This window comes from Micropterus salmoides, unplaced genomic scaffold (assembly GCF_014851395.1).
Source record: "Micropterus salmoides isolate LMB-PRFRI ecotype aquatic unplaced genomic scaffold, ASM1485139v1 Ms_hic_scaffold_6, whole genome shotgun sequence".
NCBI classification, from domain to species: Eukaryota; Metazoa; Chordata; class Actinopteri; order Centrarchiformes; family Centrarchidae; genus Micropterus; species Micropterus salmoides.
In genome coordinates this window covers 22,537,548-22,563,195 of record NW_024044348.1, presented here as the reverse complement: position 1 = coordinate 22,563,195, position 25,648 = coordinate 22,537,548, and the positions used below count along the sequence as shown (strand labels likewise).

Below are 25,648 nucleotides of genomic sequence, written 5' to 3'. Positions count from 1 at the left end.
GTAAACCATGGTCTGCAAAACGGAAGTAGTATAATTATACCGGATGTGGCGTAGCCTCAACCCTCTTCGTCGTCTTGGTGGAAGCGGAAGGTGGCGAGGCAACCTTTCAGGCAAAGCTGAGGGACGCCATGCCCTGGTCATTCAATGCCGCTACTCGGGCTCTCTCAAACACAGACTGGTCTGTCAACACGTAAACATGGCTGCCTCTGCAACAATCAAGGCGAATGAGAGCGATGACGCCACTACAGACACTACGAAATGTCATGAAGAGTCTCTCTCGCAATCGGGGGAAATTATAAAACCTACTATCACGGAGCTGACCAAAGAAGTTAGGACCAACATCCTCTGCACCGTGGAAGGATGTGGCAAGATTCTCCCCAACACACCTGCGTTGAACATGCATCTTGTGAAGTCCCACAGAATAAAGGTATTGTATCCTTCACGGTGTACGTAACTGCGATGCTAACTTGGCTAATACATGAAAAAACTCATGTAACTAGAAAACGCAAGTCATCCAGAACAACTTCGTTTTAGCTAACACAACAGTGGTGCTAAGCAACCACGACGTTATAGTTAAGGTTAGGTAAAAGTTCACGTAGCTAACAGTTTGTGGGCGAGTGAAGCTCTGGAACAGCAGTTACCTACTAACGGCTAAGTTTGCCGTTAGCGAGCTAGTAGCCACATTGTAACCAGCTACGGATGTCATCAATTCATGATTGCGATCGCACGTGCTGATTGATGCTTACTACAGTTTTGGATACAGGTCTAGCTGCACCCTTAGATTTTATCAAGTGGACGATTTGTAGTTGAAGGCAGACATTTGGGCAGTATTTCAGTATGGCTGTGCTAGTGTGTGAGGGGAAAACTCTGTTTATAGTTGTAACGTTATGGTGAGGATCTCTTCGCCTGCCTGAAACACGGCTAACGTTACACTGCCACTATTGATTGCCTGAATCTACTATACTGTCTAATAATAACCCGTCAATAGAGAGGAGGCAGTCAGAGCATCTGAACCAAAAAGTCTACTTTTGACCCTGGTTCTTATGTCCTCGCTGAAACGGACTTTTTCGTGGGAGGCAGTAATTCACTGTTTCCCCCCATGAATGAAGTTCTTTGCTGGGAAAGGCTGCCTTTTGTCCTGCAATAGACTAACAGTTAAGCTCTTTGTTTAAAGTGGGTGACTGTGAGAATTTTAATTAGCCCTTTGAAGTAGTCTGTGTGGCCTAAGTAGAAGAGTGGTCCAGTGTTTCTACCATATACATATGGAATAATCAAGTATATCTGAAGGTTTGTGTCTGATGTAGTCAGTTATAATTTAAATTTAGGCCTGTTTTACTCCAGTACCTGAACCTTTCTGGTGTAAACAATCCTTTAAGAGCTATAGAAAACGTTCATAGTCAATATTTAGTTGCTGCTTGTTTATCCTTGTCACTTTGAGAGTAATGCAGATTCCAGTCATGCATTTTGATTTTTTTTACATTGTTCAGCCACACTTGCATCAGAGATGCTTCCTTTTTAAGGTGCAGCAACTGTGAAACTTCTGTTAACGGTGGTAATGCTATTCTAGTTGACTATGCAAACAAAGTTATCCAAAGTCCAGTGCTGGAGTAGCTCACACTCTATGCTTCCTGTGCATTATTCATGATGTCCGAATGCAAAAATGAGGCTTGATGTGGAACACATCTGTTTATATAATGTCACTGTAGCTCTACATCATTGCAGATAACATTACAGCAGTAATGTATTTGTAGATCACTAAGTCTACCTGTTTCTTGCTGGTCATGAAAACTGAAGCCCAATTCAGACTCCTTTCATAAATTTAATGTGACTGTTTTGGCTTGCCTGTCTTTCCATCTGTATCACTTGCCTCAGCACCACAGAGAAGCAGAATTAGCTATTATATAATAACATATATAATCTGACTTATCACTGTATTGTACAGTCTCCCAGAAAAAGGAAGTAACATCGACAATGGCTACTTAAAAGGCTGTGGACTGATTGTGGTGTAGCAAAGACAGTGAATGTGGCCATGCTCCTTCTTCTGGGATACAGCGGACTGATAACAAATAAGGTCTTGACATGACTCAGGCTTCAGCCTACGACCAGATGATGTAGCTGAAGCCAGCTGTCTGAACATTCCTTGTTTGCAAAATGTCTGTTTATGCGAACTCCTTATGATAAACCAGAGGGTGTTTTGTCAGTGTTAGCTGCTCTGTTACAGCAGATGGAGGTGACCTTGACCAGTGGAAGGCTACAAGCATTAATGGCTGTTGTGGAGTGCGATGGTTTTGTCTGTTTTCACTATGCAGGGTACATCTTAGCTGCTGTTTTGTATGCTATTTATTGATGTGCTGACAGCTCTTTTAGCAAGTCTGCCTTGGGACTAAAAGAGGAGCTGTGGTACAGCAAACTGTTGTACATGTGCTTCCAAGCTACAACCTTCTGTAGACAGAAATGTGGAGTCTATAATCCCCTTTGAACTATGAGTTAGCTATTGGTAAAAAAGACAACATTTTGTATTTTTAGGGTTACAGCATATTTGACATTTAGTGTCTTTTACAGGAGTACAATTTTAGTTTATCAGCTAAAGTACTGATGGTCAGTAACAAGTTAAAGCTGCTGTCTTTACAGAATCTCTTTAAATTACTTGAAAAACGGGACTTTCTGCTGGTTGCATGTATTTGTGGTGATTGGGGAAATAGACATTTACAGTTTTCTTTATGTCTCACTGTAAGCTATTCTGACTAAGGGTATGATATAAATATCTAAAATGCAAATATCTCTATACTTTGTCCTTTGTCCTTTCTCTTTACCTTTTGCTGGTATTGTCATCCTCAGGATGGTATTGTCAATCCCACGGTCAGAAAGGACATGAAGGGCTCTCAGAAGCTTTACTGCTGTCCCATTGAGGGTTGTCCCAGGGGGCCTAACAGACCCTTCTCCCAGTTCTCTCTGGTCAAACAAGTAAGCCTTTCCTCCAGTGACCTGTAATCCTATCCATGTGATCAATGGTGTAAAATGAGGAGGTGTCAGTTCTGTGGAATAGCTCCTAATATATTGCTAAATACCAAACAATATTTTTCAAAAATCACTTTTGCTGTATTGATAAGACTGGTTGACTTCATCCTTACCCAAATACCACCTTTCTACTGCCACGTGTTCAATTTTAAATGCTGTTTGCATGTCCTATTACTTGTACTTAATAAAGTCCTCTTAGATCATTATTGCCTCCCGCAAAGCTGAAGTCCAATAAATGGAAAAAATTAAGCCAACTTCAGAATATTTTGAATGGAAAGCAATGTTAAACTTAAAATTTTGAAAATGTGTGGTGACGTAAAGTTTTACAATCCATAGTACATTTTCTGCCTCAGCCTCTTCAAATAACACAAGAGGTTAGTGAGCTCTTCTTGACTTATAATCTGAAAATCAAACAGAATAATTGGCTTAAAACATAGACTGTGCATTTGTATACAGTTTCTTGAACTGTTTAAGTTCAAGAAAAATATTTGACTCCTATAGCATCAAAGACTGCAAAACACTGTGAAAAACCGCCCTCATTCCCAATTTTGTCTAAAAGATACAGTAGACTGTACTCAAGTTTGGATCACTAGACAACAAAGATTCCTGCCACCTGGCTTTTTGGTCTTGGTATTGTGAAGTTTATTTCATATTAAATTGCTATTTAAAAGCTCTTCATTCTTTTCCTTAGTAATGACTACATAAAACATGTTTAAAGCAGTTGTGTGCAATATATTCTTTGCTCTTTGACCTGTTTTATTGTAGCACTTCATGAAGATGCATGCAGAGAAGAAACACAAGTGCTTCAAGTGCAACAATGGCTACAGCACAGAGTATGACCTAAAGAGGCACATAGAAGACTGTGGGAAGACCTACCACTGTACATGCGGCTGCCCCTATGCTAGTAGGGCTGCACTACTCTCACATATCTACAGGACAGGTCACGAGATTCCTATAGAACACAGGCATGTACAGGCATAGCCCAGAGTGATTTCTATTGAAATGTTGCTTTAGGTTTGACCTCAATTTTATTTTGACTGGTATTCTTTTGAATCTGTTTTGTTTCTTTACAGAATTCCTCCAGTAAAAAAGCGAAAGATGGAGAAACTGTTAAGTGGTTCTGAAAAGGTTAAGCCTAATGAGTCAACCTGTCTCATCATGTCTGCTAGTAAAGAGCTAACAGAGACTGCTCTGCCTTCTGATACAACTGTTAATATTACAGACTCAGTGAATCAGAACTCCAACCCCCGTAAGAACCTCCAGAAGATGCTTCTTCCAAAGCCCAAGATGGCTTTGGTCAGTGTTCCTGTGATGCAGCTGGCCCACCTGCCGGTCCTTCTTCCATCTACAGAGGGCGGGGCTTTGAGATCTGTAGTGCTGGCAATAGACAGCCAAGGCTCTGTCAGCACTTTTCACCTCCTGCCACAAACCATGGGAGCTGTGGTACCCCAACTTGATGCTAAGAGTTTGGGTTTCAAGGACAGCATGCCTACTTCCCGCTCTAGCCTGGGGCCTATTAGCACAGGGGTGCAGGTCAGTCTGGACCCTGCAGGCATAGAGGACTCATCCAGCAGCCTGGCAGGCCAACGGGGAAGAAGCACCTCCACCAACATTCAAACGGAAAAATCGTACTTGTCAAAAATGCCCACAGGAGTGGGGGTTGGGGAGGGAATAGGCTTGTGCTCTGTGGGTGAGCCCTCAGTATCGTCCTGCTCTCAAACAGACATCAGCGTGAGTGCCCAAGTCCTCCTGCCAGTCAGTGTTGAAACTCAGACGTTCTCCTCCTGGGCCAAAGCCACATCCACTATTGGAGCTCAGACAGACAGCCAGCACGTGGGCCAAATTACTTGCTCCTCCTCATCTGCGCCCCCATACAAAACAAGGCAGACACAGACGCACTTTGCCATGCCACAATCAGAGGAGAAGGCTCAGGACCAGGCTATAATGTGCTCTGACTTATTTGGCAGTGACTCCCTCAGTGTCTCCACCCAGACAGCCCTGGACATAGATGACAATATATATGAGGACTCAAAGTCAGCGGGTGTTATGTGTTTTGGGGTGCAGACAGATGAGCTCAACTCAAACAACATGGCCGATAACCAGACCCAAACTATGACCTTGTTAAGTGACCTAGAAAATATTCTATCTGACAGCATGTCAGGCCACCAGGTGCTCACAGAGGCATCTGAAGGCTGTGGGTCAGGCCTGGGCTCTGTTCAGGAGCAACACAATGGCATTGACTTTGACTTTGAAGAGTTTCTCAATGCTGTGCACATCCAGACACAGACAGAGGAGAGTGAGCTGGGAGGACTGGGTGGTGACACGCCGCTGGAGTCTCTTGACATCCAGACTCAGACGGACTTCCTCCTGATGGATGAACTGGACCAAAGTGAGGGGCCAAATAGGACCCAAGCCAGTGACCTGGAGTTGTTTGACACTCAAACTCAGACTGACCTCAATTTCCTGCTGAGCGCCGGAAGCCACATGCCCCTTAGCAGCATCCTGCGACATTCAAGCTTTTCTATGAGCACCGAGTCCTCCGATACAGAAACTCAGACGGATCTCCCTTCATTTGCCACAGGCCTTTCCGCTCAGACCCTTGCGTGTCAGGGTGAGCATGCAAGGCTGCTGAACAGCACAGAGACACAGACTGTGACCAGCCAGGCAGAAGGCCTGGGACACCTCTTCCTGACGAGCAATGAAACACAAACTGTCATGGATGACTTCTTGTCAGCAGACCTGGCATGGAATATGGATTCCCATTTCAGCTCTGTGGAAACCCAGACGTGTGAGGAGCTTTGTGCTCTCTTTCAGCACCCTGAGAAACCCAACAGCTGAAGCCCCTCTTAGTGAAGCTGCCTAAGCTTTTGCGGTATAGGTTTCGCATGTCTGCCTCCATAAGAGGAATCAGTCTACGCTGTCCTCCAGCGGACCACAGTCTTAGCAGTAAGAAGTCTGCGAATGTTCTTTGAACATTCCACTGGAGACATGTCCAGAGTCTTTCCAGGTATATGTCCTGACATCTCCACTGCACTTTATTAGCTAAACAGGTATGATTTATCAGCTCCTGTGACAGTTTACATATTTATTTGCACATAAAGTAACATATTGTATGTGTCTTGTCTTAAATGCCAGTTTACTTCTATATTTTTTGTGTATAACCACTGTGACTGGTTTTCACTGTTTAGTCTTACTAGCAGTTTTTAAAAAACGTATCAATAATAGATCTGCACTGTAAAGGGATGACATCTTTTAGCTGTGTGTGGCTGTGTATGGCAGCTTTCAGATATGCATATACTGCATGAAAACAACATTATGCTTGTAGCTTACGTATGTTTGGAAATGTGCATGAAGCCTTCATGTGGTCAGCAGCACAGAAACATAAAAATATCTATTGTCAGCTTGTGCATCTGACAGCTGCCTCATTGATGTTGTATTGTCAGCGGCAGCAAGACTATAAACTCTGAATTACATGCTGCAGCCAGTGGAAAACCTGACCAGTGAGAATCAGCTTTGTTTTTCAAAATAAAGCCCCATAAAGGCTTCAGCAATGAAAAAGGCATTGCTTAACTCTGTTAAGATGTATCTCTCAAGCATTACCGTTACTCATACAGATGTGGCACACATAAAAATATAATGTTTATGTCTTGTCAGATGTTGCGCACCTGTCACTGAAGTGTGATTGTGAAGTATGATGTTGTGTAAACACTTTTTGTGTCTGGGCCTCTATATCAAAACAGTTCAAGTCCGTAAGCAGGCTTGGCTGTCATTGTCTTTGACTTATTCATTAGCTGGGTGTAAGTGTATACAGTAGCAGTACTCAGTGCTGAGGTGATGCAGTAATGTTACTGTACAGAGCACAGACTTGTATTTATTCGCCACAGGATTTTAACAGAAAGGAGTCCTGTTCTTCCCGTTAAAATCATCAGATTTCAATCAGAGACCATATTTAATTTTTTTGTCTTCTCCAGACAACTAAACTTAATGTTTGATTACGTTTCTCATTAAACTGTTGCACTCAGTTACCTCATTAAGCACAGGCACCACATGCAGGCTTTGTTCTACTAAGGAACCTAGAGCTGTAGGCCTTGATTATTTATTAATTTTGTTACGTTTGTGCCTTAACCCAAGTATTCGCTGTAGTTCTGTTACAAACAAATTGCTGCTTTAAAATAACAAATATAAAATAAACAAGAATATGTTTTGGAAAATGAACAAACACTGAAAATGTGTCAATCCTTTTGGTCTTTGCATGTTTAATCCATTCTGTATTTGTATTTTCATCATGGTTGCATGAAATATTGGAATGTCCCTAAGCGTTCTCCATAGTTTCTATGGAAAGGTTTATGTTCTGTCACATGAAAAAGTAATGCTATGCAGCATTTTATTGAAGAGAAACTTTTGGACACCATCTCCCTATTTACATGACCTGAATAATATACAGAACATGACCCTGTGCCCAAGTATAACATGCTCTATTGTTTGCACCATATCCAAAAAGTAAAAGGATAATTTCCTGGATGTTAAAAAGGATTTAGACTAATTCAGTTTCAACATTTCTTATATTGAGATTAGTACTTCTTTTAGTACTTTGTGGTTCTTGAATTCAAAAACAGCAAAAACAGCACTGGGAAATGCCTTGCTTTAAATAGAACTACCTGTACAAGCCTCGTCAGTGTCAGTTACAGTACTTTGTTTTTTCTCTGCTGGGAATGCATGCAGATATTTTCCCGGCACTAAATATTTGGTTTAGCAGAATTTCTGTTTCTGTTGCCTATATGTGTAGAGTTAATGGTTGCCTTGCTAAATTGTTAAAGCTACACTACATATGTTCTTAATAAACTGCTGGAAAGTATATTTTGTGTTTCTTGTCACTTATTATAGTACAAAGGGCGGGGGGGGGGCATGGCAATCAACCAATACAAAAAGAGTTGGAAGGACACGCACCCAAATGTGACCATTTTTGTATGGTTTGTGCTGGATATAGCAACTCTAGAAATCAGTTGGAAGTAAACATTTTATTTCACATGCACATATGGGGAAGACAAAATGTTTGACTAAAGAACACTCCTACTAAGCAAATAATTTTTTTATTTTACAGGGCAGCTAATGAACAAAGAGGTAGTATGATAAAACAAAGTAACATCATCCCAGTATGTTTAGGGATCTATTCTGCACTGACAAGCCCTTTTACACTGTACAACCAATCTGCGATCAGCCAGAATTACCTCCTGACTGATATAAAGCTAAAGTTGGATCTAATTTTACTTGACAGAGCAGATGCACTAGTTTGGCAACGTCATCATATATAGTTGCAGGCTACAGTGCAACACTGAAGATCTGACAGAGCTGTAGCTTGTGGTTGAAAGTTAAATAATAGAAAGTGTGAGCAGGCACACTGCCATGCTTCCTATGAGATAGTTGCACCGTTGCTAGGTAACTAGAACAGCTGAAAAAGCACTTGTGGGAACTGGTCAAGGCCCGAATGATAGATAGAGCTTAACATTGCAATGTTCTGTTCACACTCTTACTGTTATGGTTTGTATGGTCTGAAATGTTATGCCAAACTGAACTGATGGAACACTAAGCTAAATGAATTACCTCTCCAATGAGTTACTTTTCTGAACATGTCTCATCCATTAAAATCATTCTTCCAACTATCTGTTTTGATGGAAACATATGATGCAGTGCTACACAATATGTTAAAACAGGTTGTTTTTACTTTGGGAGTTTAAAATGATTGCATACATAAATGTCGTTATCGGTCATGTTAAACGTTTATTTCGCAGCCCTCGTACAGCTTGACAGCATAGACAGCCTTGCTGGGGTGCATATGTGCCTGCGCACCTGCTGCAGAGCTGGAGTGGAGAGCCTGTGTGAGGCTCTTGCCCATTGAGTAGTTAGTGCGATGCACTGTGTCAGCTTTGGAAGACACAGGTACTTGATACCCCTTGGGGATAGAAACACTTACAGCAGAGAACAAGTGGGGATTATGCAGACATGTCCGGTACTTGGAGGTCAGGGCTGCAGAGTAAGTGCGAAGCTCTGCATTAGAAACAGGGTCCACTCTTGTTTGTCTCATTCTGCCCTTCTTATCACATATGAAACAGTTTTCCTCTATGGTTTCTCCATCTGGAACCTTTGTGCCACTGACTTTCTGAGGATTCAGGTGTGGTGATATAATTGGTGGTAAAAATGTGAAGTTTTTAATGGGAACCACTGTACTACTGGGCCTGTGGCTGTATTTCTGAGGCTTAGTGGGCCTGCTATCTGACACAAAAGAGTATTTGGAGGAGAGATTGTGAGGCTGCAAAGAAGTATCTCTGAGTGTCCCTTCCTCCTCTCTCTTTCCATCGACAAGCCATTCCAAGGCATCTGTCTGCAGAGCTGCCTCAGCAGTGTTACTCCAGGATCCAGGATGCTGGTTTAATGGCATGATTTTCTTAGAGCTGTTATGTGGGCCCACATGAGGCTCACAGCGGTTCTCCGCAATGCTGACCGGGCTGTCTGTAATGGGGATTGTTGGGTCAATAGACACGGGGGTCGGGTTATCAGCCTCTTTATGCTTTGGTTTCCTGTATTTCCTCTCAGTCAAAAGTATGCAGCTCAGTGGAGCAACTCTGGCCCAACCCTGAACCTGTTTTAAAATACGAAGTATGTTAAATATGTATAACAGTTTTGATATGTTTAAACTAAACATGCATTGAAATAATTAATTACAAAAGTAAGGTGGCTACTGGAAACTGCGCTAATATTGGCAGGCCTATGTAGCCTAATGTGTGAGTAAGATTATCTATCAGAAGAATTATTATATAGATAAGTGTTATATCTCATATCTCATATACCTGTATTTCATTTAAAAATGTAGATTAAATCATTTTGGCACACACAACATGTACAATTGGTAGGCCTACAACCTACATAAAGGTAACATAGCCTACATAAATCAGGTAGTAAAACGGTTTGCAGTAAGGAAATAGTGAATTCACTTACAGCTTCCTCCCAACCTGAGTAACAGTGATACTCATATGGCTCCAGTTCTGTCAAGAAATCCTGCTCACTAATATCTAGAAGGGTATCGACATGTCTCCTTTCTGGCGTCTTGTAAAGCTGCGCACCAACTGCGTCCTCCTGCGTTGGAGGCTCCGTGGCTGATCCATTCACAGCTGCGTGATCAACTTCTTTTAAGGTCGCCATTAAGTAGGCTAGTTATCTGATGTAGGCCTACTTCATGGTGATATCTAGAAAAAAATAGAATAGGCCTTGTAGCATATCAAACCTCTAACCTGTAAGAGTTGGAGTTACACAAACATTTTTTTATTTTAAACGTTAGAAACCTAGAAAGGTTAGTCAAACGCTACTCACCAAAAGGAAGACATCTGAATCACTGTAGCATTTTGAATGGGTTGGTGTCACTATTCCCATGTCTGAAAGCACCATTCATAAAGAACTGCTACTACCTATTGTGGTTAGTTTTCTTTCTGGTCTGCAGAGTTTTCCCAAACAGAGGCGCAGGAGCGCTCAACCGTCGTCTTAGCAACCCGAAGAGGCTGCACCGGGAAGGTGTGACGTAGAGAAAAGAGGAGGGCTGACTGCCACAGCCTAGTCTGCTCCAGATTAATTAGGCTATTACATATTTGTTATGCAATAGGCCTAAATCTTATTTTACACTGTACCTTGGCTACTCCCGGCAATCCTGGGATAGGAATATAATACAATACAATATGTGTTTCCAATAGCCTGTGTTTATTCCTTGTCTGTGAGCTATAGAGGTCATTATAATGTCACAATGTGATAAGGGGGAAGTTACCCCTTTAGGAAGAGGAAACCATTTTGGTTAGTTGCAACGTTCAGTTCTACACGTAGGCTAGAGCTGCTGAACATCAAATATTTCATGTCAGCTGTGAGGACGCTGCATGTTCACCACATGAAAATAGAAACGAGCTACGGTCGCTGCGCAGCGGAGAGGAAAGTGATGTCTTTTTATTATTTTCACAATGAGCAGACAGCGGGATGTAGCCTATTCTCCACACACCGACATTTAAAGTAACCGTAATCTTTGCTGGCTCACATCCACAGCTTGGTTTATTGGTCCAGAGCTGCAGAGTGTCAGCTTCTGACGCAGCCGGAGCACCTCCGCTAGGGGTGCACTGACGCCTGACGGCTCTATCTATCTCAACACGACCACTTCAGCTCCGCAGTGCAGGATCTGCTGCGTTTTATGGAAGCAGAGTCTGTGCAACCTGTCGTGGTCATGCTGCCCCCGAAGAACTGCCTGCCAAGGAACTACAGCTGCATAGCCGGACTGTTCGGAAGCCTGGCAGAGGCAAACCCGCGGCTGGAAGATGGGGAAGATTTTGACAAGATGAACGGTACGTGTGAGCCCATCGAGAGCCCCGTGGTGGACGAGAGACCGCGGGGCAGAGAGATCTCCCTGAAGCCTCCACAGAGTCCAAATCTGCGCCGGAGGTGCAAGTCGCTGCCCACACCCACAGAGAGAGCAAAGTTAGAGATCTCCCGCAGCAGGAGTCCATCCAGTCAGAAAAAGGTCCGGTTCGCAGACTCCCTGGGTCTGGAGCTCACTTCAGTGAAGCACTTCGATGATACAGATGTGCCAGAGGTGCCAGAGCGCATATTGGCAAAACTACCCAAAGGACCCCTCCACCTTAATCATTTGGAAACCAAATTCCCCCGGGGCCCTTCGCAGTCTGTGTTCATGGAGTTGCAGTTCACCAACCCAGGCACACTCCCCGGCTTCGAGCAGAGAGTGAGGGAGGTGAAAGTCATGTTGGACAGCGTTGAAGCAGACGAATTCAGCCTCTCCGGGTTTGTGCGCGTGTTGAATCTGGCTTTCGAAAAGAGCGTCTCTTTGCGGTACTCTCTAAATAACTGGATAACATTCATGGACAGTTTGGCGTACTATGTTCCCAGCTCAAGCGACGGTGTCACTGATAAGTTCCGTTTCAAGATCGTCATGCCCACTTACCTCGACAACGGAGGCACATTGCAGTTTGCTATTAAATACTGTGTCGGCGGGCAAGAGTACTGGGACAATAATAATGGGAATAACTACAAAGTGCGACGTCACCGGTTGAAGATGTCCCCACCGCGGGAATGGGAGAATGGATGGATTCACTTTATCTGAGCGTTGGCGTCATTTGCGCGTAACTGATCCCCTGGTACCTTAATTATGACTGTAGCCTGTTAAAGATGCTTTTTTCTGCCATTGTCAGCTACACACATGCTGTGACACCGAATACAATTTCCCACAATAATTCAAATATTTGCCCGACTGTGGTAACATATTTAGTTTTGACGTCTATACTGAATACGCCTTTGGTAGGTTTCCAGTGTGAGATGCAGTTAAATAATTTGCCTTGATGTCAGGGCTCTGTGCAGCTTGGTGCCCTTTGGGAGGGCATGTTCAAGATACGTAACGCAGGAACACGTGCCGCCGAAAACGTGCCGGGCAATGCCAACTTCAGGCATCACTGTTCCTTTCAGGAGATACTGTACATTTATATGGTGGCAAGGAGATGTTTGAATTATCAGTTTGTTTTGCATGTGTGCAAATGTATTGGCTTAATGGGAAGAAGAAAGCACCGCGGCTGATATGGATGCCAAGCGAACCTAGTTGCGTACTCCACTCCTCCTGCAGGCTGAGGGAAACACAGGCCTTAAATTGTCAGACATAAACATGCGACAGGTTATATTTCATTCAGAAAATTCAATATATAATTGCCCACAGGCATGCCATTGAAAAATGCCTTATTTTACGCCATGATGTGGGAAGTTGTGCATTGAATGTTGAATGTGTAGTTTCCTCATTAGGGTTGAATAGACTAGATGCATTAGATGGTTTACATCTTTAAGTTAGTGTCCATATAGCTGTAGGCTTCCAATCCAGGGACATACTTAGTCAAAATCTGTCTTTTAGCCACATATTTGCACCTATACAACCCCTGTTGTATATTTTCTGCAGTATTAATTTAAAATGATTACGTATTTTGTCAAATTCAGTAATCAAGGAGGCCTGAGCAAAGTCCAAAGATGATGAACTCAGAAACGTTAGAAAAAAACATCCCCGAATTATAACTGCATCATGCATGTTCAAATCAAGGATGTGTTTATAAACAATGGCCTTCAGCACCCTCATACTGTGCTGTGATAGGAAGGTTTTTTTCTGAATGAACCCCTTGAACGTGATTGTTGTCCCCCTTAGAAAAATAAATAGTAGTTAAATAGTAGCTGTGCAAATTTACCTCAGATTACTTGTGTACCTTTTCTCCTCTTCTTCAGGTTGATTGTTGTAAAACAGATGTTATTTTCACAGTAATTGTTTTCTAACAGATACATTCAAACAGAAAAGTATTATTGTACATTTGCAGATTTAAAACGCTTTTAGTGCTTATAGTGCTTATTCATTTGTAATGTTCTTGATTGCACTGTGTAACTCTGTTTTTCACAGAGCAGTGTTGTCTATAAACAAAGTAGCTATTACACGGACGACTGTGTTTAACCAGCTTCTATCCTCAGTCACCACTATGCACTAATAGTGTTGCTCCTTACACCCCACATGAACCTCAGGCTTCACCCTATGGCTTCACCTCACTGGCTGACACTTCCATCCTTGTGGCAAACTGTTCTCTGATTACTTCATTTCCATACCATAAGCCTCAATTGATGTTATGCGGCCAGTCTGCCCTCTCCAGATAACAGCTAATGTCACATCCATACGTTTCTTATGAATTCACTGGCGAGTAGTGCTCCTGATCATATGTGATCATGTACTCTGTCTTTATGTCAAACAGGCTTGCATGTCGTAGGCAAATGAGCTTACTTGGACACAAGTATTCATCATGCTTTTTTTAGTTGTACAATATTTTTAGTGTTTGTGGGCAAGTATGAAATTGAGACTCCAGTACAGTAGAGAAACAACAGACAGGGTGCTTTTAATTCCAGAGCTTTAACTGTAATCTGAACATCACTTTGTCCTTTGTTTACATCATCGTGGCCTCAGAGGGAAGCTCTCCATTTAATGAGGCCATCGGGTTGGGATGTGGATAAAGACTATTCCTGCAACCATTTAGGTTTTGGAGCAGTTCCACTGTGAATCCATCAGTGATGTTTGTCTCTAGATCTGACATGGTTTATGTTGGAATTTAAAAGCTATACCTGCTGCTGTTAGAATAACTTTGATGAAGTGAGAGCTGGCCAGCACTGAGTTGTTGTTTTAACTACATTTAGCTTTATCATGTACAGAGCTGCATTTCTTGCACCTGTTTATTTAAATGCACTGTGGATAAATAAGGTCTGGCCATGGAGCTTACTGTGTCACTGTCTCATGTTATTAAATCAGGGGCATTTTGTTTGCTTTGGTCTGTATAAACGTTGTCCACGCTGTGCATTACCAGAAAGAATTAATTATCCAGGCTAATATCACTGATGTGTGTACAGAGAGATGCATCAATACCAATCAGTCACTGCCAACACAGATTGCATTTTATAGATTTTACCATTTGGCTGAGACCAAGTCCTGACAAGATTTGCTCTTTTTGTGGGTTTGGGATTGCACGACACAAATGACCGTCTGAATATGATGCTTTCACCATGTTCCACTACATGTGACTCTTTGGTTTAAGTTTACAAAAAAACTGTGCGACCTGTGAGATACCAGTTCTCAGTTTTAACCTGGTGTCTCCCACACTGCTGTTTTTATTGGTGAAGAAAATGAAGGGCTTCTGGTCTGATTAGATTTTCACCTCAGTACATAATATTTTGCATCAGAACTCACTGATATATAGATGTGTAATGTTTCATATTGAATGTCTTCCTATTACTGTTCTATGTTGTGTGTATTTTAAAGCATTTTAAAAGCAGAATTTAGCAATGTGAAGGTTTGTTATCTGATTGTCCTGTGAAGTTTGAAGAAAAAAAGAATTACTAAAGGTATAATAAAGTACACGTACTATTAAATTTAATAATCAAATCTTTCTAGAAGACTATTTAAAATAAGGCTGCTTATTAAATTGGTAATACCACTAACTGTAATAATTTATCTCAAAATTTAAAGTTTTATATATCAGTAAGATATTGCTGAATTCCTCCTGAAATAAGTAAATGTGAGCTGTGTATCGCAATAAAAGTAATATATTGAATATCCCATGTGCACAACTATAGGTCTGAAGTATGAGTTTGCTTAGAGATATGAAGCAAAGCTGGAAGAATGCAAGTGCTTGTTTGTTATGAAATAATGTAATTACAGATGGATGAAAACATGTGGACTCTAGACAATGACAAAGGGACCTTACTTGGCATGATAGGTAACATGAGATGCACTTTGGTGCTTGATAACTTTTATGATGAGCGACTTATGATTGTAGCAGACTCAGTCAAAGCAAGTCTAATGCACTTTGAGTTAGAGCAAGGAAAGGGGTAAGGTGGCAAGTTACTATATACTATATATGAAAGCTTCTCCTGTGAACAGCTACTAATCAACATGTTTTCCATTCTTTGTCTTATTTTACTGCTCTTTTCTCTCACAGTGGAAAGTCTAAATCACTTCTGTCTTATTTATAACCATTGTATGGCACTGAATTTATTGATTTTGGTTTGGTTTGGTGTGTAACCTCTTTTGTGTTGTAACATCTGCAGTCATCTGACTATGTTAATGTGTACTGTGTGTTGTCTATTGTTTTTCTCTTTTTGCAGTCAGTGTTAATCATGTTTGCGTGTACAGCTGTAACATACCTTTATTTTTATGTGTAGGTTTTAGTGTTACCCATATTTTATTAAAACAATGGTTAATAAAGGCATTTGTGATGTAAAGATAATACTCTGCCAGTACTTAATTACAGTAACCCAGTATAATCTCTATACCGTAGCCTAATTTCTCCCTGTATATCATCTGAACACTGAACACGATCTGCAGCATAATAGTATAACCTGACCTATCATTCCAAAATCACATCCCATAGACTCCAGCAAAACTCCTCAGTTTCTGTTATTAAAATAAGGTTTTACTCTGATATATGTGCAGCATGTTGCTGCAGAGCTGTTCCCGTGTGTTCCCAAGGTGTCTTGACTAATATGTCAGCTGAGCGTCTCAGTGCGGGTTGTATGGGGTTGGGTGCTGCAGCAAGTCCCCAGCACACTGCATTGGGCTGTAGGCCTCGCCATTGTACACATGACTGCAGACATGTCCTCGAATTGATTGCAGTGTTACACCACGCCCCCCTCTGTTTATGAAAGGGAGGGGTTGGAGCTTGAAGCAGGAAGCAGTGCGAAGAGAGCTGAGCAAAGGCACAATAAGCAGATAAAAGGGCATATAAAAAGCAAATGATAAGGTAGTGCGTTTGACTTTTTTCACTTTTGATTACAACCCCTTGGAAGTATTTCCTCCAGCTTTCCAACTGTAGACGGAGTTACTGCAGCTACTTGTTTAACATTCCTCTAATATGCTGTTTTATAGCTCCTTGTTTTGTTATTTTTTTTTATTTTTATTTTTTTACCATATATTAGATCTAATTATAAAACATCCCCACACCTCATCATCACATATGGTCATGCATACTCTTGCATACAGTATATCCCCATACATAAGATGCACAGGTTATTAGTGGTACAGTTCTATTTCAACTAGACACTCTCTGTGCTGTTTATGTTGTCAAGTATTTACACTATCTACAATCCCTTTACTTCTAACAATCACACCAGCTTTCTCTCTAATTCCTTTATGAGAATTTATAAGCCAACTGACAAGCAATTTAATAAAGCCACACTCTCTAGATCATCCATCAACAAAGCATCCAACTCTCTCATTAAAGGAATTAAATGGCTGATAATAGCAATATAATATAATACACTCTTAAGATTGAAAGTAAAGTCTGATACTGGAGGGTTTTTTTATTTGGAAATCTAACACAGTGATCTAAGTGTGCCACATTTAAAGCTTTTTCTGCACGTGTAGCAGGTATATGTTGTACATGTTGTGTATGTTGAATGGGTAATGCATGGGGCGTCTTATGTGTCAGATTAGGAACATGATCCTGCTTAATCTTCATGTAAACCTAAGGCAGTGATGAATGAGTGTTGTTGGCCCACAAGCAACTTTGCTTATAGTGGTGTTGAAGGCATCCTGACAGCTTGTAGCTGCTTTATATGCCAGTGCTCTGCTTCCAGCAACCAGACAGTATGAATCCACATGGCCAGTCAATAAAAACCTGCTGTGAGATCCAATTTAATTCTATGATTAGAGCTACTCAGCAGCTTGCTTGAAGTGGAAAATCACATACCTCCCCTGATAAGGAGAGATTAAGATATCCAATGTCAGTAAATTGTGAAGCGGACACACACAGTTTGATTTGACTGCTGCGTAACACATTTGTTTTGTCTGGATTATATTTTACTATTTGTGAGATACATTAGTTATATAGGTATCAACCAATCATTTTACAGCAAAGTTGACTTTTGTCACGAGGTAGTTTTTAAGTGGTGGTAATCATTAAACACTGTTATGCTGTGTAACAACAGCTGCTTATATAACTGCTGTGTTCATGTGATGATGACGTTGTGATTGTTCTGTCCCTTGGGCGTCTGGCATTATGAGACTGCATCACAGACCCAAAGAGTCATTTTCATCCTACCTGCGTAGCTTCTCCCACCTCAACCAAATTGTGTCCTTCGGCTTTAATAATGTGACCAAGCCGATGCACACAAATAGGTTTCATGATTCCAGTTTAAATCATTCATGGGAGGCATTCAGGGAAATGCTGTGCCATGAGATTAATCCTGACTGGGCAGCAGCCAGGGCTGCAGTGCAGGGTACAGCCATAACCTCGTCTCACTGAGCACTCGACCTGAATAATTAATTGGCTAAATGATCTGTCACAACTTTGGAAAATTCATTCTGCTACTTGGAAGTGTTTACTCACACAGCTTACCAAGATGCCTTCCGTTTTCTTTGACCACAGCTGTTTCCTTTGCATTCTTGCTCATTATACTCTAAAAACAGAGCTTCCTCCCATGTCTCAAGACACATTTTACACACATACACTTTCATTCACTCACTTACAAAGAGGTAAAAATCAGGTGTGGCAGTCAGTCTAAATCTTTGTCAAACAGCCTGCTTGCCTACCTTTTTCATCCTCTTCCCCTGTTCACTGCACACTTCTTTTCTCCTTAATTCATTTTCTCCTCTGAGTGTGTCTTGCCTTACTAAAGTTTTAAATTATATATTTTTAATCTAATACATCACTTTGTTGCTGCAACATAATGTTAATGAACTTTCCTGTCTTTTGTTGGAATGGCACAACATTTTTGTGAAAGCACATGTGAAGCCAAACACTTCAAAAAACCACATGTGTAAACATCATGTGAATTGGTCCCACAAAATGTCCAAAAACTACACATGTATGTACATTTAAAATATGTGAAGTACAGTTGTGATAAAGTCACATGTGAATTTTTATAGTTTTATAACAAAGACATAATCATCATGAAATATTGATGGAGGTGGCAGCCCAAGATGCAGCAGGAAGTGCAGCAGACCGAAGAAGTTGCAGATTTAGCTTTTATCCCATTCATGTCAAACCCTATTAAAAAGTCAACCATACTTGTCTAAACAGATCACTCCACTACATCACTCTGTTATGTAAAGGTAGACAAACAAACTAACACATGCACACACTCACAAACACACGCACACAAAGAGCCCAGAAAAACTGTACTATAGCGGGTTCATCTGTATCTGTGGGAAGCTCTCAGTGGAAGTTTCCACAATCTTGTTTACGAGACTGAAAGAGCACTTGCTTCCCAACACACCATATTTAGACATGGTAAAGGAAATAGATTAGAGAGTCTTCATTGGAAATACTTTTCCCACAAAACATTGGCCATGTGCCATAAACACAGATAAGCTTATTTGTAATTTACAAAAAAAAGGCCTACAGAGGAACAAATAACTGACCCAGTTATGCTTGTAAACTGCACAGAATATTGCAATACTACTTCCACTTTTATATTATAATAACAGGAGCAAATGACAATGTGAAAACAATGTGACAATGCTAAAGGGGCCATTCGTTGTAATGAACCTACAGTGAATTATCACCCGAATCTACAGCCCCCCCTGGGCTTTACAGAGTTTTATAGCAAGCTTCAGCTCACTGTTTAGCTTTCAGGCTGAAACATCACTGTTTTGGTTCACTCTCACAGCATAGTTTTTGGCCAAATCAAGAAGTTTTTTTCAGTGAAAAAGCTCTAAAAATCCACAGAAAACAAATCAAATGGCATTGTCCCAAGGTGGCCAAAGAAATCATTTATTGCTGGTGTAAGTCAATAAACCCTTAACTTTCTAAAATTCTTCTTAGGAATATGAAAAATCCAATTTTCCTGTAGGCTACACAGTATGGCCAGATTAAGTAAATTAGGAGATGATCTTAATCCGTTCTACCCATGCGCAAAAATCAGCGCATGCGCAGATTTTAACTGCCTGGCCCTAACCCAGTGTGGACTATTTCATGCGCAAGCGCGGGATCGGGCAACCACACTCCCCTGAGATCTCAAAAAATGTTTACCCACCTCTCCTTCCAAGAGATCCAGTTCTCCCTCTCCCTCTCTCTATTTCTCCCTCTTCCTCCAGCTGGTTGAGGCAGATGGCCGCCCACCGTGAGTCTAGTTTCTGCTTGAGGTTTCTACCTGTTAAAGGGCAGTTTTTCCTTGCACTGAAAGTGCTCGCTCATGATGGGAATGGTTGGGTCTCTGTAAATATTATTACAAAGAGCACGGTCTGCTCTATATGAAAAGTGCAATGAGAACACAAATCTGTTATGAATTGCCACATTCTAAATAAAATTGAATTAAATAGAACTGAATTCAGAAGTGAGGAGTGTGTTTTATACATGCTAATGATTTACCCTGCTAGTTGACAGACTGCTTTTTCATCTTTGGGTTTAGCATAGTTTTATTTTATCTTATTGGCGGGACCATGGCTGAAACACTGTTGATGCCAGATGACAGAACACAATGTGTTGTTGTTGTATGTTGTTATGGAGCATTGTAAAAACATTGTCAAAAAGAGTTCAGGCTGTTTACATTGTTCTGTTACTATTAGCTCTCCAACTTGCTGGCAAGATGACAATTTGGATGGTAAATCAGTAACATCATAGTTGATATGGTTTAATTTAGCCTACTCTTAAATGCAGCTACTATTGATTAAGATGTTAACATTAAATATTACAATTTATTGTATATTTTAATATTATTTTACCAAATTCTTGCAGAGGTCTGGTGCAGATGTTTAAATTGCAAGAGCAGCTATAGAATGGGCATTCTACTCTGTAATAGATGTTATTTCATAGTAAATGAAATATGTCTGACACTGAAAAAACAAAATGAACTGAAGTATCCTGAAAATTAGTAGTCTGGTTTGTTGTGCATGAGATGTGAATCCTAAGAGCTGTATAGGCATCCTCTCCACCATCAGTGAACGTTTAGTATGCTGCTGATCTCCTTCCCAGGTCTGCCAGACCTTATGTAATAAAGCACTAAGGTTTCATATGAGCACAGCAGGAGTCATTGTACCAGGGAATATTTCTCTGAATAAAACAGAAGGTACAGCATTACATTTCCTTCCTTAATTTAAACTTGTCATTCTGTCTTTTTCTTTTATTCTCCATTTGTTTTCCATCCATCGTCAACCGCTTATCCTGCGTACAGGGTCATAGGGGGCAGGAGCCAATCCCAGCTGACAATCAGGCAAAAGGCAGGGTACACCATGGACAGGTCACCAGTCCATTGCCGGGCCACACAGAAAGGCCAGGGAAACTTGCTGTAAGGTGACAGTGCTAACCACTGCACCACCGTGCCATCCATTGTTTTCATTTTATATTATTGCTACACTCAAGAGATTTTTTACGCAATTCAGTTTCTTATCAGCTTCTCATCCCATGCATTTCCTGATGCTCTCCAATAAATTAAATGTCATTGTCCATTCTCTTGATTACTCTCTTCTCCTTCTCCCTTCATCCTCCCTTTTTTTCACTGTCCTTCCTCACTCTCTTTGCCATCACTGTCCTCATGGACTGTATCTGGTATTCCAATAACGCACTGAGCATTCAGACCACTGCAGACACAGTAAATTTTTTGCACTGGCACCAAGGAAGAACTCTGGGCCAGAGGCACAGTCATAAATAATCTACTGATCCAGACTGTTTCCATCCTTTCATCAGCTCTGCATCATGTCAGCCTGGCCGAAGATGGATAAACAGAATGCATCACGCTAAAAAACAGCTAGTAAGACCAAATTGGTAAGCACTTATGTAAAAGCACACGTCAGAGTTCATGCACACACACACACACACACACACACACACACACACACACACACACACACACACACACACACACACACACACACACACAAACACACGACTCATGGCTGTATTAGACCAAAAGGTTGCTTCTACTAAATACTGAGCAAAGGGTCTGAATACTTATGACCATGTGATATTTCAGTTTTTCTTTTTTAATAAATTTGCTAAAATTTCTACATTTCTGTTTTTTTCTGTCAAGATGGGGTGCTGAGTGTACATTACTGAGAAATAAAATGAACTTTTTTGATTTTTGGAAAATGGCTGCAATGAAACAAAGAGTGAAAAATTTAAAGGGGTCTGAATACTTTCTGTACCCACTGTACTCCCAATCAGGGACAAGAGCATCGGTGAGGTCGACCAATGATGTTGAGTGGCAAGACCTGGCTCACAGTTGGTCTTCAACTAATGTCAAAGGTGTTGGATGGGATTGAGGTAAGGGCTCTGTGTAAGTCTTTCACACTAAATTTCTTTTCACTACCTTTCTTCTTTATGGACATGGCTTCATGCATGTATTGCGATGTATTGTGATGCTAAAACAGGACGAGGCCTTCCCCAAAATGTTGCTACAATGGTGGAACCACACTATTGCCTAAATCAGGGCTGTTCATGTTAATGGGGCCACATTTTCAGAAAGCTAGAGGCCAGGGGCTGGACATTTACTTGAGCTATTATTCTTATTATTTATGTAAACTTGACACAAGCTGTGATATGGCCCCAAAAGTAAACACTTATTGGAAACAAATGTATTCTACACCACATCATATCAACCATTTGGCAAATCATTTGGTCAGTTTTGACATCTCTTCCTTCACTACACCACAGCATTTCCTGTAATCATTTCTAACCTTCTTTCTTGTTTTCTGTCTGCTTCAGTGGACCATTTCACTTATTTTAAACAGTCATTCACTATCCTCCAGTTATCTTTAACTCTCACAAATTAGAACACACAGATAGGCCTAGCCTACACACCTATTGGTTACTGAGAGAGTCCGAAAGGGTCTACACTTCTTTGACAGTGATACAAACGCTCGTTTGTCAAGGAGGCACAAGCATTTGTTTTTATGGCATTCATGTATGAGAAGCTGATTTGCATGCAAAGGAGGGCTTTTATCATCAATAATGGATGTTTGTGATTGGCTATTACTAACAGCACAGGAGTGCTCTGCTGGTTCGAAGGATTTAGTATGGAAAAGAATTTTGTTGATAGTGTGATTTGTTTTATTCAGTTTTTAAATTTTATTTCTTTGTAAATAGAACCTAGGTTAATCTGACCTGGTCTAAATAATGTTGTGTGTTGTGGCATAGATTTTCCCTCAGTTGGATCTAAGTGGGCAAAGCAATAAAAAACAGCCCCAGACCAAAGGTCCAAAACATTAATATGGACAGGGTGGAAGGTGGTGTTTGGATATAAATGAGAGGAGCAGTGTCATTTGGCTTACTCGATTGATTGGATAATGAAACCAGGAAGAAGATGCTTCTTAGATTTTAAGAAGCACGAAAATACATGAAAGGACAGGAGCTAAGAGGTGCGGCTGAGAAGGTGTTGTGAATTAAGAAATATGGGGGAGTATATTAACTACTCTTGACTGAACTTTAAAATGGCTGACTTGGTTGAGCTGTGTCCTTGTTTGTCGGTTATGCCATTGTTTTAGAGGTAGTTACAACCCGTGCACACTGGGACAGACCTTCAATTAGATCCGCTCACAATTCACAAAAGCAGACGCTGTGTATGTGCATGTGCCTTTGTAAGTGAATATGGGTGCACCAGAAAGAGAGAATAGGCTCAGCAGCAAATGGAGAAGGTCACCCTTAACAGTACACAACAGGGCTAAGAGAGGATGTATCCGTCTAATGTGTCTGTAACACGAGCCAAAGATGGCAGCCTGTCTCTCACTGTGCCTCCCTGTATTTCCTCACTGGGGTGACTTATGCAGCCCATCTCTCTATCTTCACCTTTGTCACCCCTGTAGAGACACCACGGGCACTCTATCACAGGGGATGATGTCATTGACTCCCACGCCAATCCTCATTTCCAAATAAAAATGCGGTCTGCTGCTTAGGAGCAAGACCGGGCGCGTGAGTGATTCAGCAAAACGTGACTGCTGTCGGAACAAATATTTGTTAGCTTGTTAGGGGGCATCTCTCCCTGCAGATGGGTGCTGTAGATTTGATGTCTCAGGCATGAAGAGTGCATGAACATGAAAATACTCCGAGTTTGTGTATGCATGCACATCTGTGTGTGTGTCTCTGTGTGTGTGTGTGTGAGAGAGAGAGATAGACTGCTGTGTGAATATTTTGGTTGTCCTCTCTGTGTATGTCTGCATTGTGGTAACTTGAATCTTCTCATTTTCACCCTGGTGGCTACATCTCCATGAGGCTTGTTGCCTTTGGGTGCAGAGAACTCACAACAGGTCTCATGAAAAAATTATGTTGCTGCACTCTCACACCACTCTCTGTGTGTCTGGCTTCTATCCCAAAGCACTCTCTTGTGTCTCTCTGACTCTCTGCTTCAGACAGTGGCTGGTCACATGGAGTGAATGTGTGACGTGATGTGATGTAGTCGTGCTATCCCAGTGGCCCATAGCGCAGCCTCTGGCACACATGCCACCCATCCACCCATGTATACGTGTAGGAGTGGGCCTGGGTGTAGTTTGTGTGTAAGTGTATGTGACTAGTATCAGTGTAGTTCTATTGGCTCCATCAGCTTAGACTGGCTAAGTCAATGAAATCTCTTCAATTTCTATATTAAGGCATTTTCATAACTTTACATATTTAAGAGTATATTCTAATCATTGTAATGTATCAAGAATGAGCCATCCAGGTCAACATTTTAATGTGTTGGTTTTAGGCAATAGTCTAATTATAATTTGAACAGTAAGATATATTTTATATACAGTATTACTGTATAGTGTATTTAAATTTTAATACACAGCACAGTAATCCGTTTCATGACTTTATAGCCAGTCTCAATTAGATGGTAATCTGCATGAGAAATAAAGAAAAAGAAAAACAATGGTTATTATAATCATCCACTTATAGAGATCAATTTAACCCGGACAGATGTGATAAATATAACAAAATGTTTTTTTCTCTCCAGAGAGCCAGTGTTTCTTAGTTGAGCTTGAAACTACTCCGTAGTTCCTCATATGCTTCACTGTCTTGACATGAGCAAAAGATATTTTTTTTAAGCCCATGCATCACGTGTAGGAGAAAGTATTTCTGTGTGATGTGCTGCACTGATAAGCCTACACTTTATGCATGTGTGCACCGAGACTGCATATGGTGACTTTTAACTCCTGAGGTTTGGAGCTCACTCTCTGCTGCCCTCATTTGTGCAAACATGTTAAAACAAAATTGTCTGCCTATATGTGCTGCAGAGGAACATCCAGGCACAGAATTCATCAGTGAAACTGTCTTATCTGGATCCTGAATCCTTGAGTATTGACGACTGACAGCCTTATTAATAACTGTCTTTAATCCTACAGTGCTGTTAATATTACAAAAGCCACATTTGCTTTTCAAAACAATATACCTCACACACACACACACACACACACACACACACACACACACACACACACACACACACACACATACACACACTCAGCCAAATCCCTTAAAAATTGTGTAAATCCTCAGTACAAGTCAGGTTAATGAATGAGGCTTTGTTTGTGCCCCATCTGAAGGCGTGTTCTTGCTCACAACCCTCTTAATGTGGCTCATCTGTCCTGATGCTCCACAGGTTACAGATTACACAGAACAAAGCCCAATATATGAGCAAACTGGGAGCAGAGCGGCACGTGCAATTGCCCCTGACTCTGGGGTCCAGTCACCAGAAACAGTATGACTGCCCCCATCTGTCTGATGTCTGTCTGTCACCCTCTCACACTCCATCTGGTCTCTTCTCTACTGCTTGTGTGTGTGTGTATGTCCCCCTGACCGCTATCACCATCAAATGCAGGCCAGTCACCCTCAAGACTTTGGTCTTGCGTATATTTTTAAATCAATATATATCTCTTTTTCCTTTGCATGTTCCTTTGTATTAAACTACATGCACACACATAAACCTAGTACAGAACCACATGAACACCAGGTGTGCTAATCTCTCTCCTCCTCTCCTTCTCTCTCTCGTTTGCCTTCATTTCTCCAAAGACTCCACTGTTGCCATGGTGACCTACTACTTCATCATGGGTGAGACCCCAGTCTCGTGTCAGGTGAAAATAATGGTCATACCAGCATATTAACTACAATGATGG

At 41.3% G+C, this 25,648-nt stretch overlaps 3 protein-coding genes across 3 annotated transcripts; 2 read left to right on the top strand and 1 right to left on the bottom strand.

The window, feature by feature from the left end:
* Positions 1 to 29: 29 nt before the first annotated feature.
* Positions 30 to 7,875, top strand: atmin (ATM interactor). The gene is made up of 4 exons (XM_038700776.1): positions 30 to 427; positions 2,839 to 2,964; positions 3,784 to 3,983; positions 4,092 to 7,875. The coding sequence occupies exons 1-4, from the start codon at positions 44 to 46 to the stop codon at positions 5,854 to 5,856; spliced, it is 2,475 nt and encodes an 824-aa protein (XP_038556704.1). The 5' UTR covers positions 30 to 43; the 3' UTR covers positions 5,857 to 7,875.
* A 217-nt stretch (positions 7,876 to 8,092) lies between these two features.
* On the bottom strand, positions 8,093 to 10,873 carry si:ch73-103b9.2 (uncharacterized protein LOC100150067 homolog). The gene is made up of 3 exons (XM_038700778.1): positions 10,384 to 10,873; positions 10,012 to 10,259; positions 8,093 to 9,655 (listed from the first exon to the last, which is right to left on the bottom strand). The coding sequence occupies exons 2-3, from the start codon at positions 10,213 to 10,215 to the stop codon at positions 8,789 to 8,791; spliced, it is 1,071 nt and encodes a 356-aa protein (XP_038556706.1). The 5' UTR covers positions 10,216 to 10,259; positions 10,384 to 10,873; the 3' UTR covers positions 8,093 to 8,788.
* Positions 10,874 to 10,931: 58 nt separating this feature from the next.
* On the top strand, positions 10,932 to 15,851 carry LOC119889880 (protein phosphatase 1 regulatory subunit 3E). The gene has a single exon (XM_038700780.1). The coding sequence runs from the start codon at positions 11,240 to 11,242 to the stop codon at positions 12,161 to 12,163; it is 924 nt and encodes a 307-aa protein (XP_038556708.1). The 5' UTR covers positions 10,932 to 11,239; the 3' UTR covers positions 12,164 to 15,851.
* Positions 15,852 to 25,648: the final 9,797 nt, after the last annotated feature.

Excerpts from the sequence above, each read along its gene's own strand:
- atmin (XM_038700776.1), top strand. The coding sequence starts at position 44 with ATGTGGCGTAGCCTCAACCCTCTTCGTCGTCTTGGTGGAAGCGGAAGG. Across the intron at positions 428-2,838 it reads TGAAGTCCCACAGAATAAAG|GATGGTATTGTCAATCCCAC; the intron begins GTATTGTATCCT and ends TGTCATCCTCAG. Across the intron at positions 2,965-3,783 it reads AGTTCTCTCTGGTCAAACAA|CACTTCATGAAGATGCATGC; the intron begins GTAAGCCTTTCC and ends GTTTTATTGTAG.
- si:ch73-103b9.2 (XM_038700778.1), bottom strand. The coding sequence starts at position 10,215 with ATGGCGACCTTAAAAGAAGTTGATCACGCAGCTGTGAATGGATCAGCC. Across the intron at positions 9,656-10,011 it reads ACTCAGGTTGGGAGGAAGCT|GTTCAGGGTTGGGCCAGAGT; the intron begins GTAAGTGAATTC and ends ATTTTAAAACAG.
- LOC119889880 (XM_038700780.1), top strand. The coding sequence starts at position 11,240 with ATGGAAGCAGAGTCTGTGCAACCTGTCGTGGTCATGCTGCCCCCGAAG.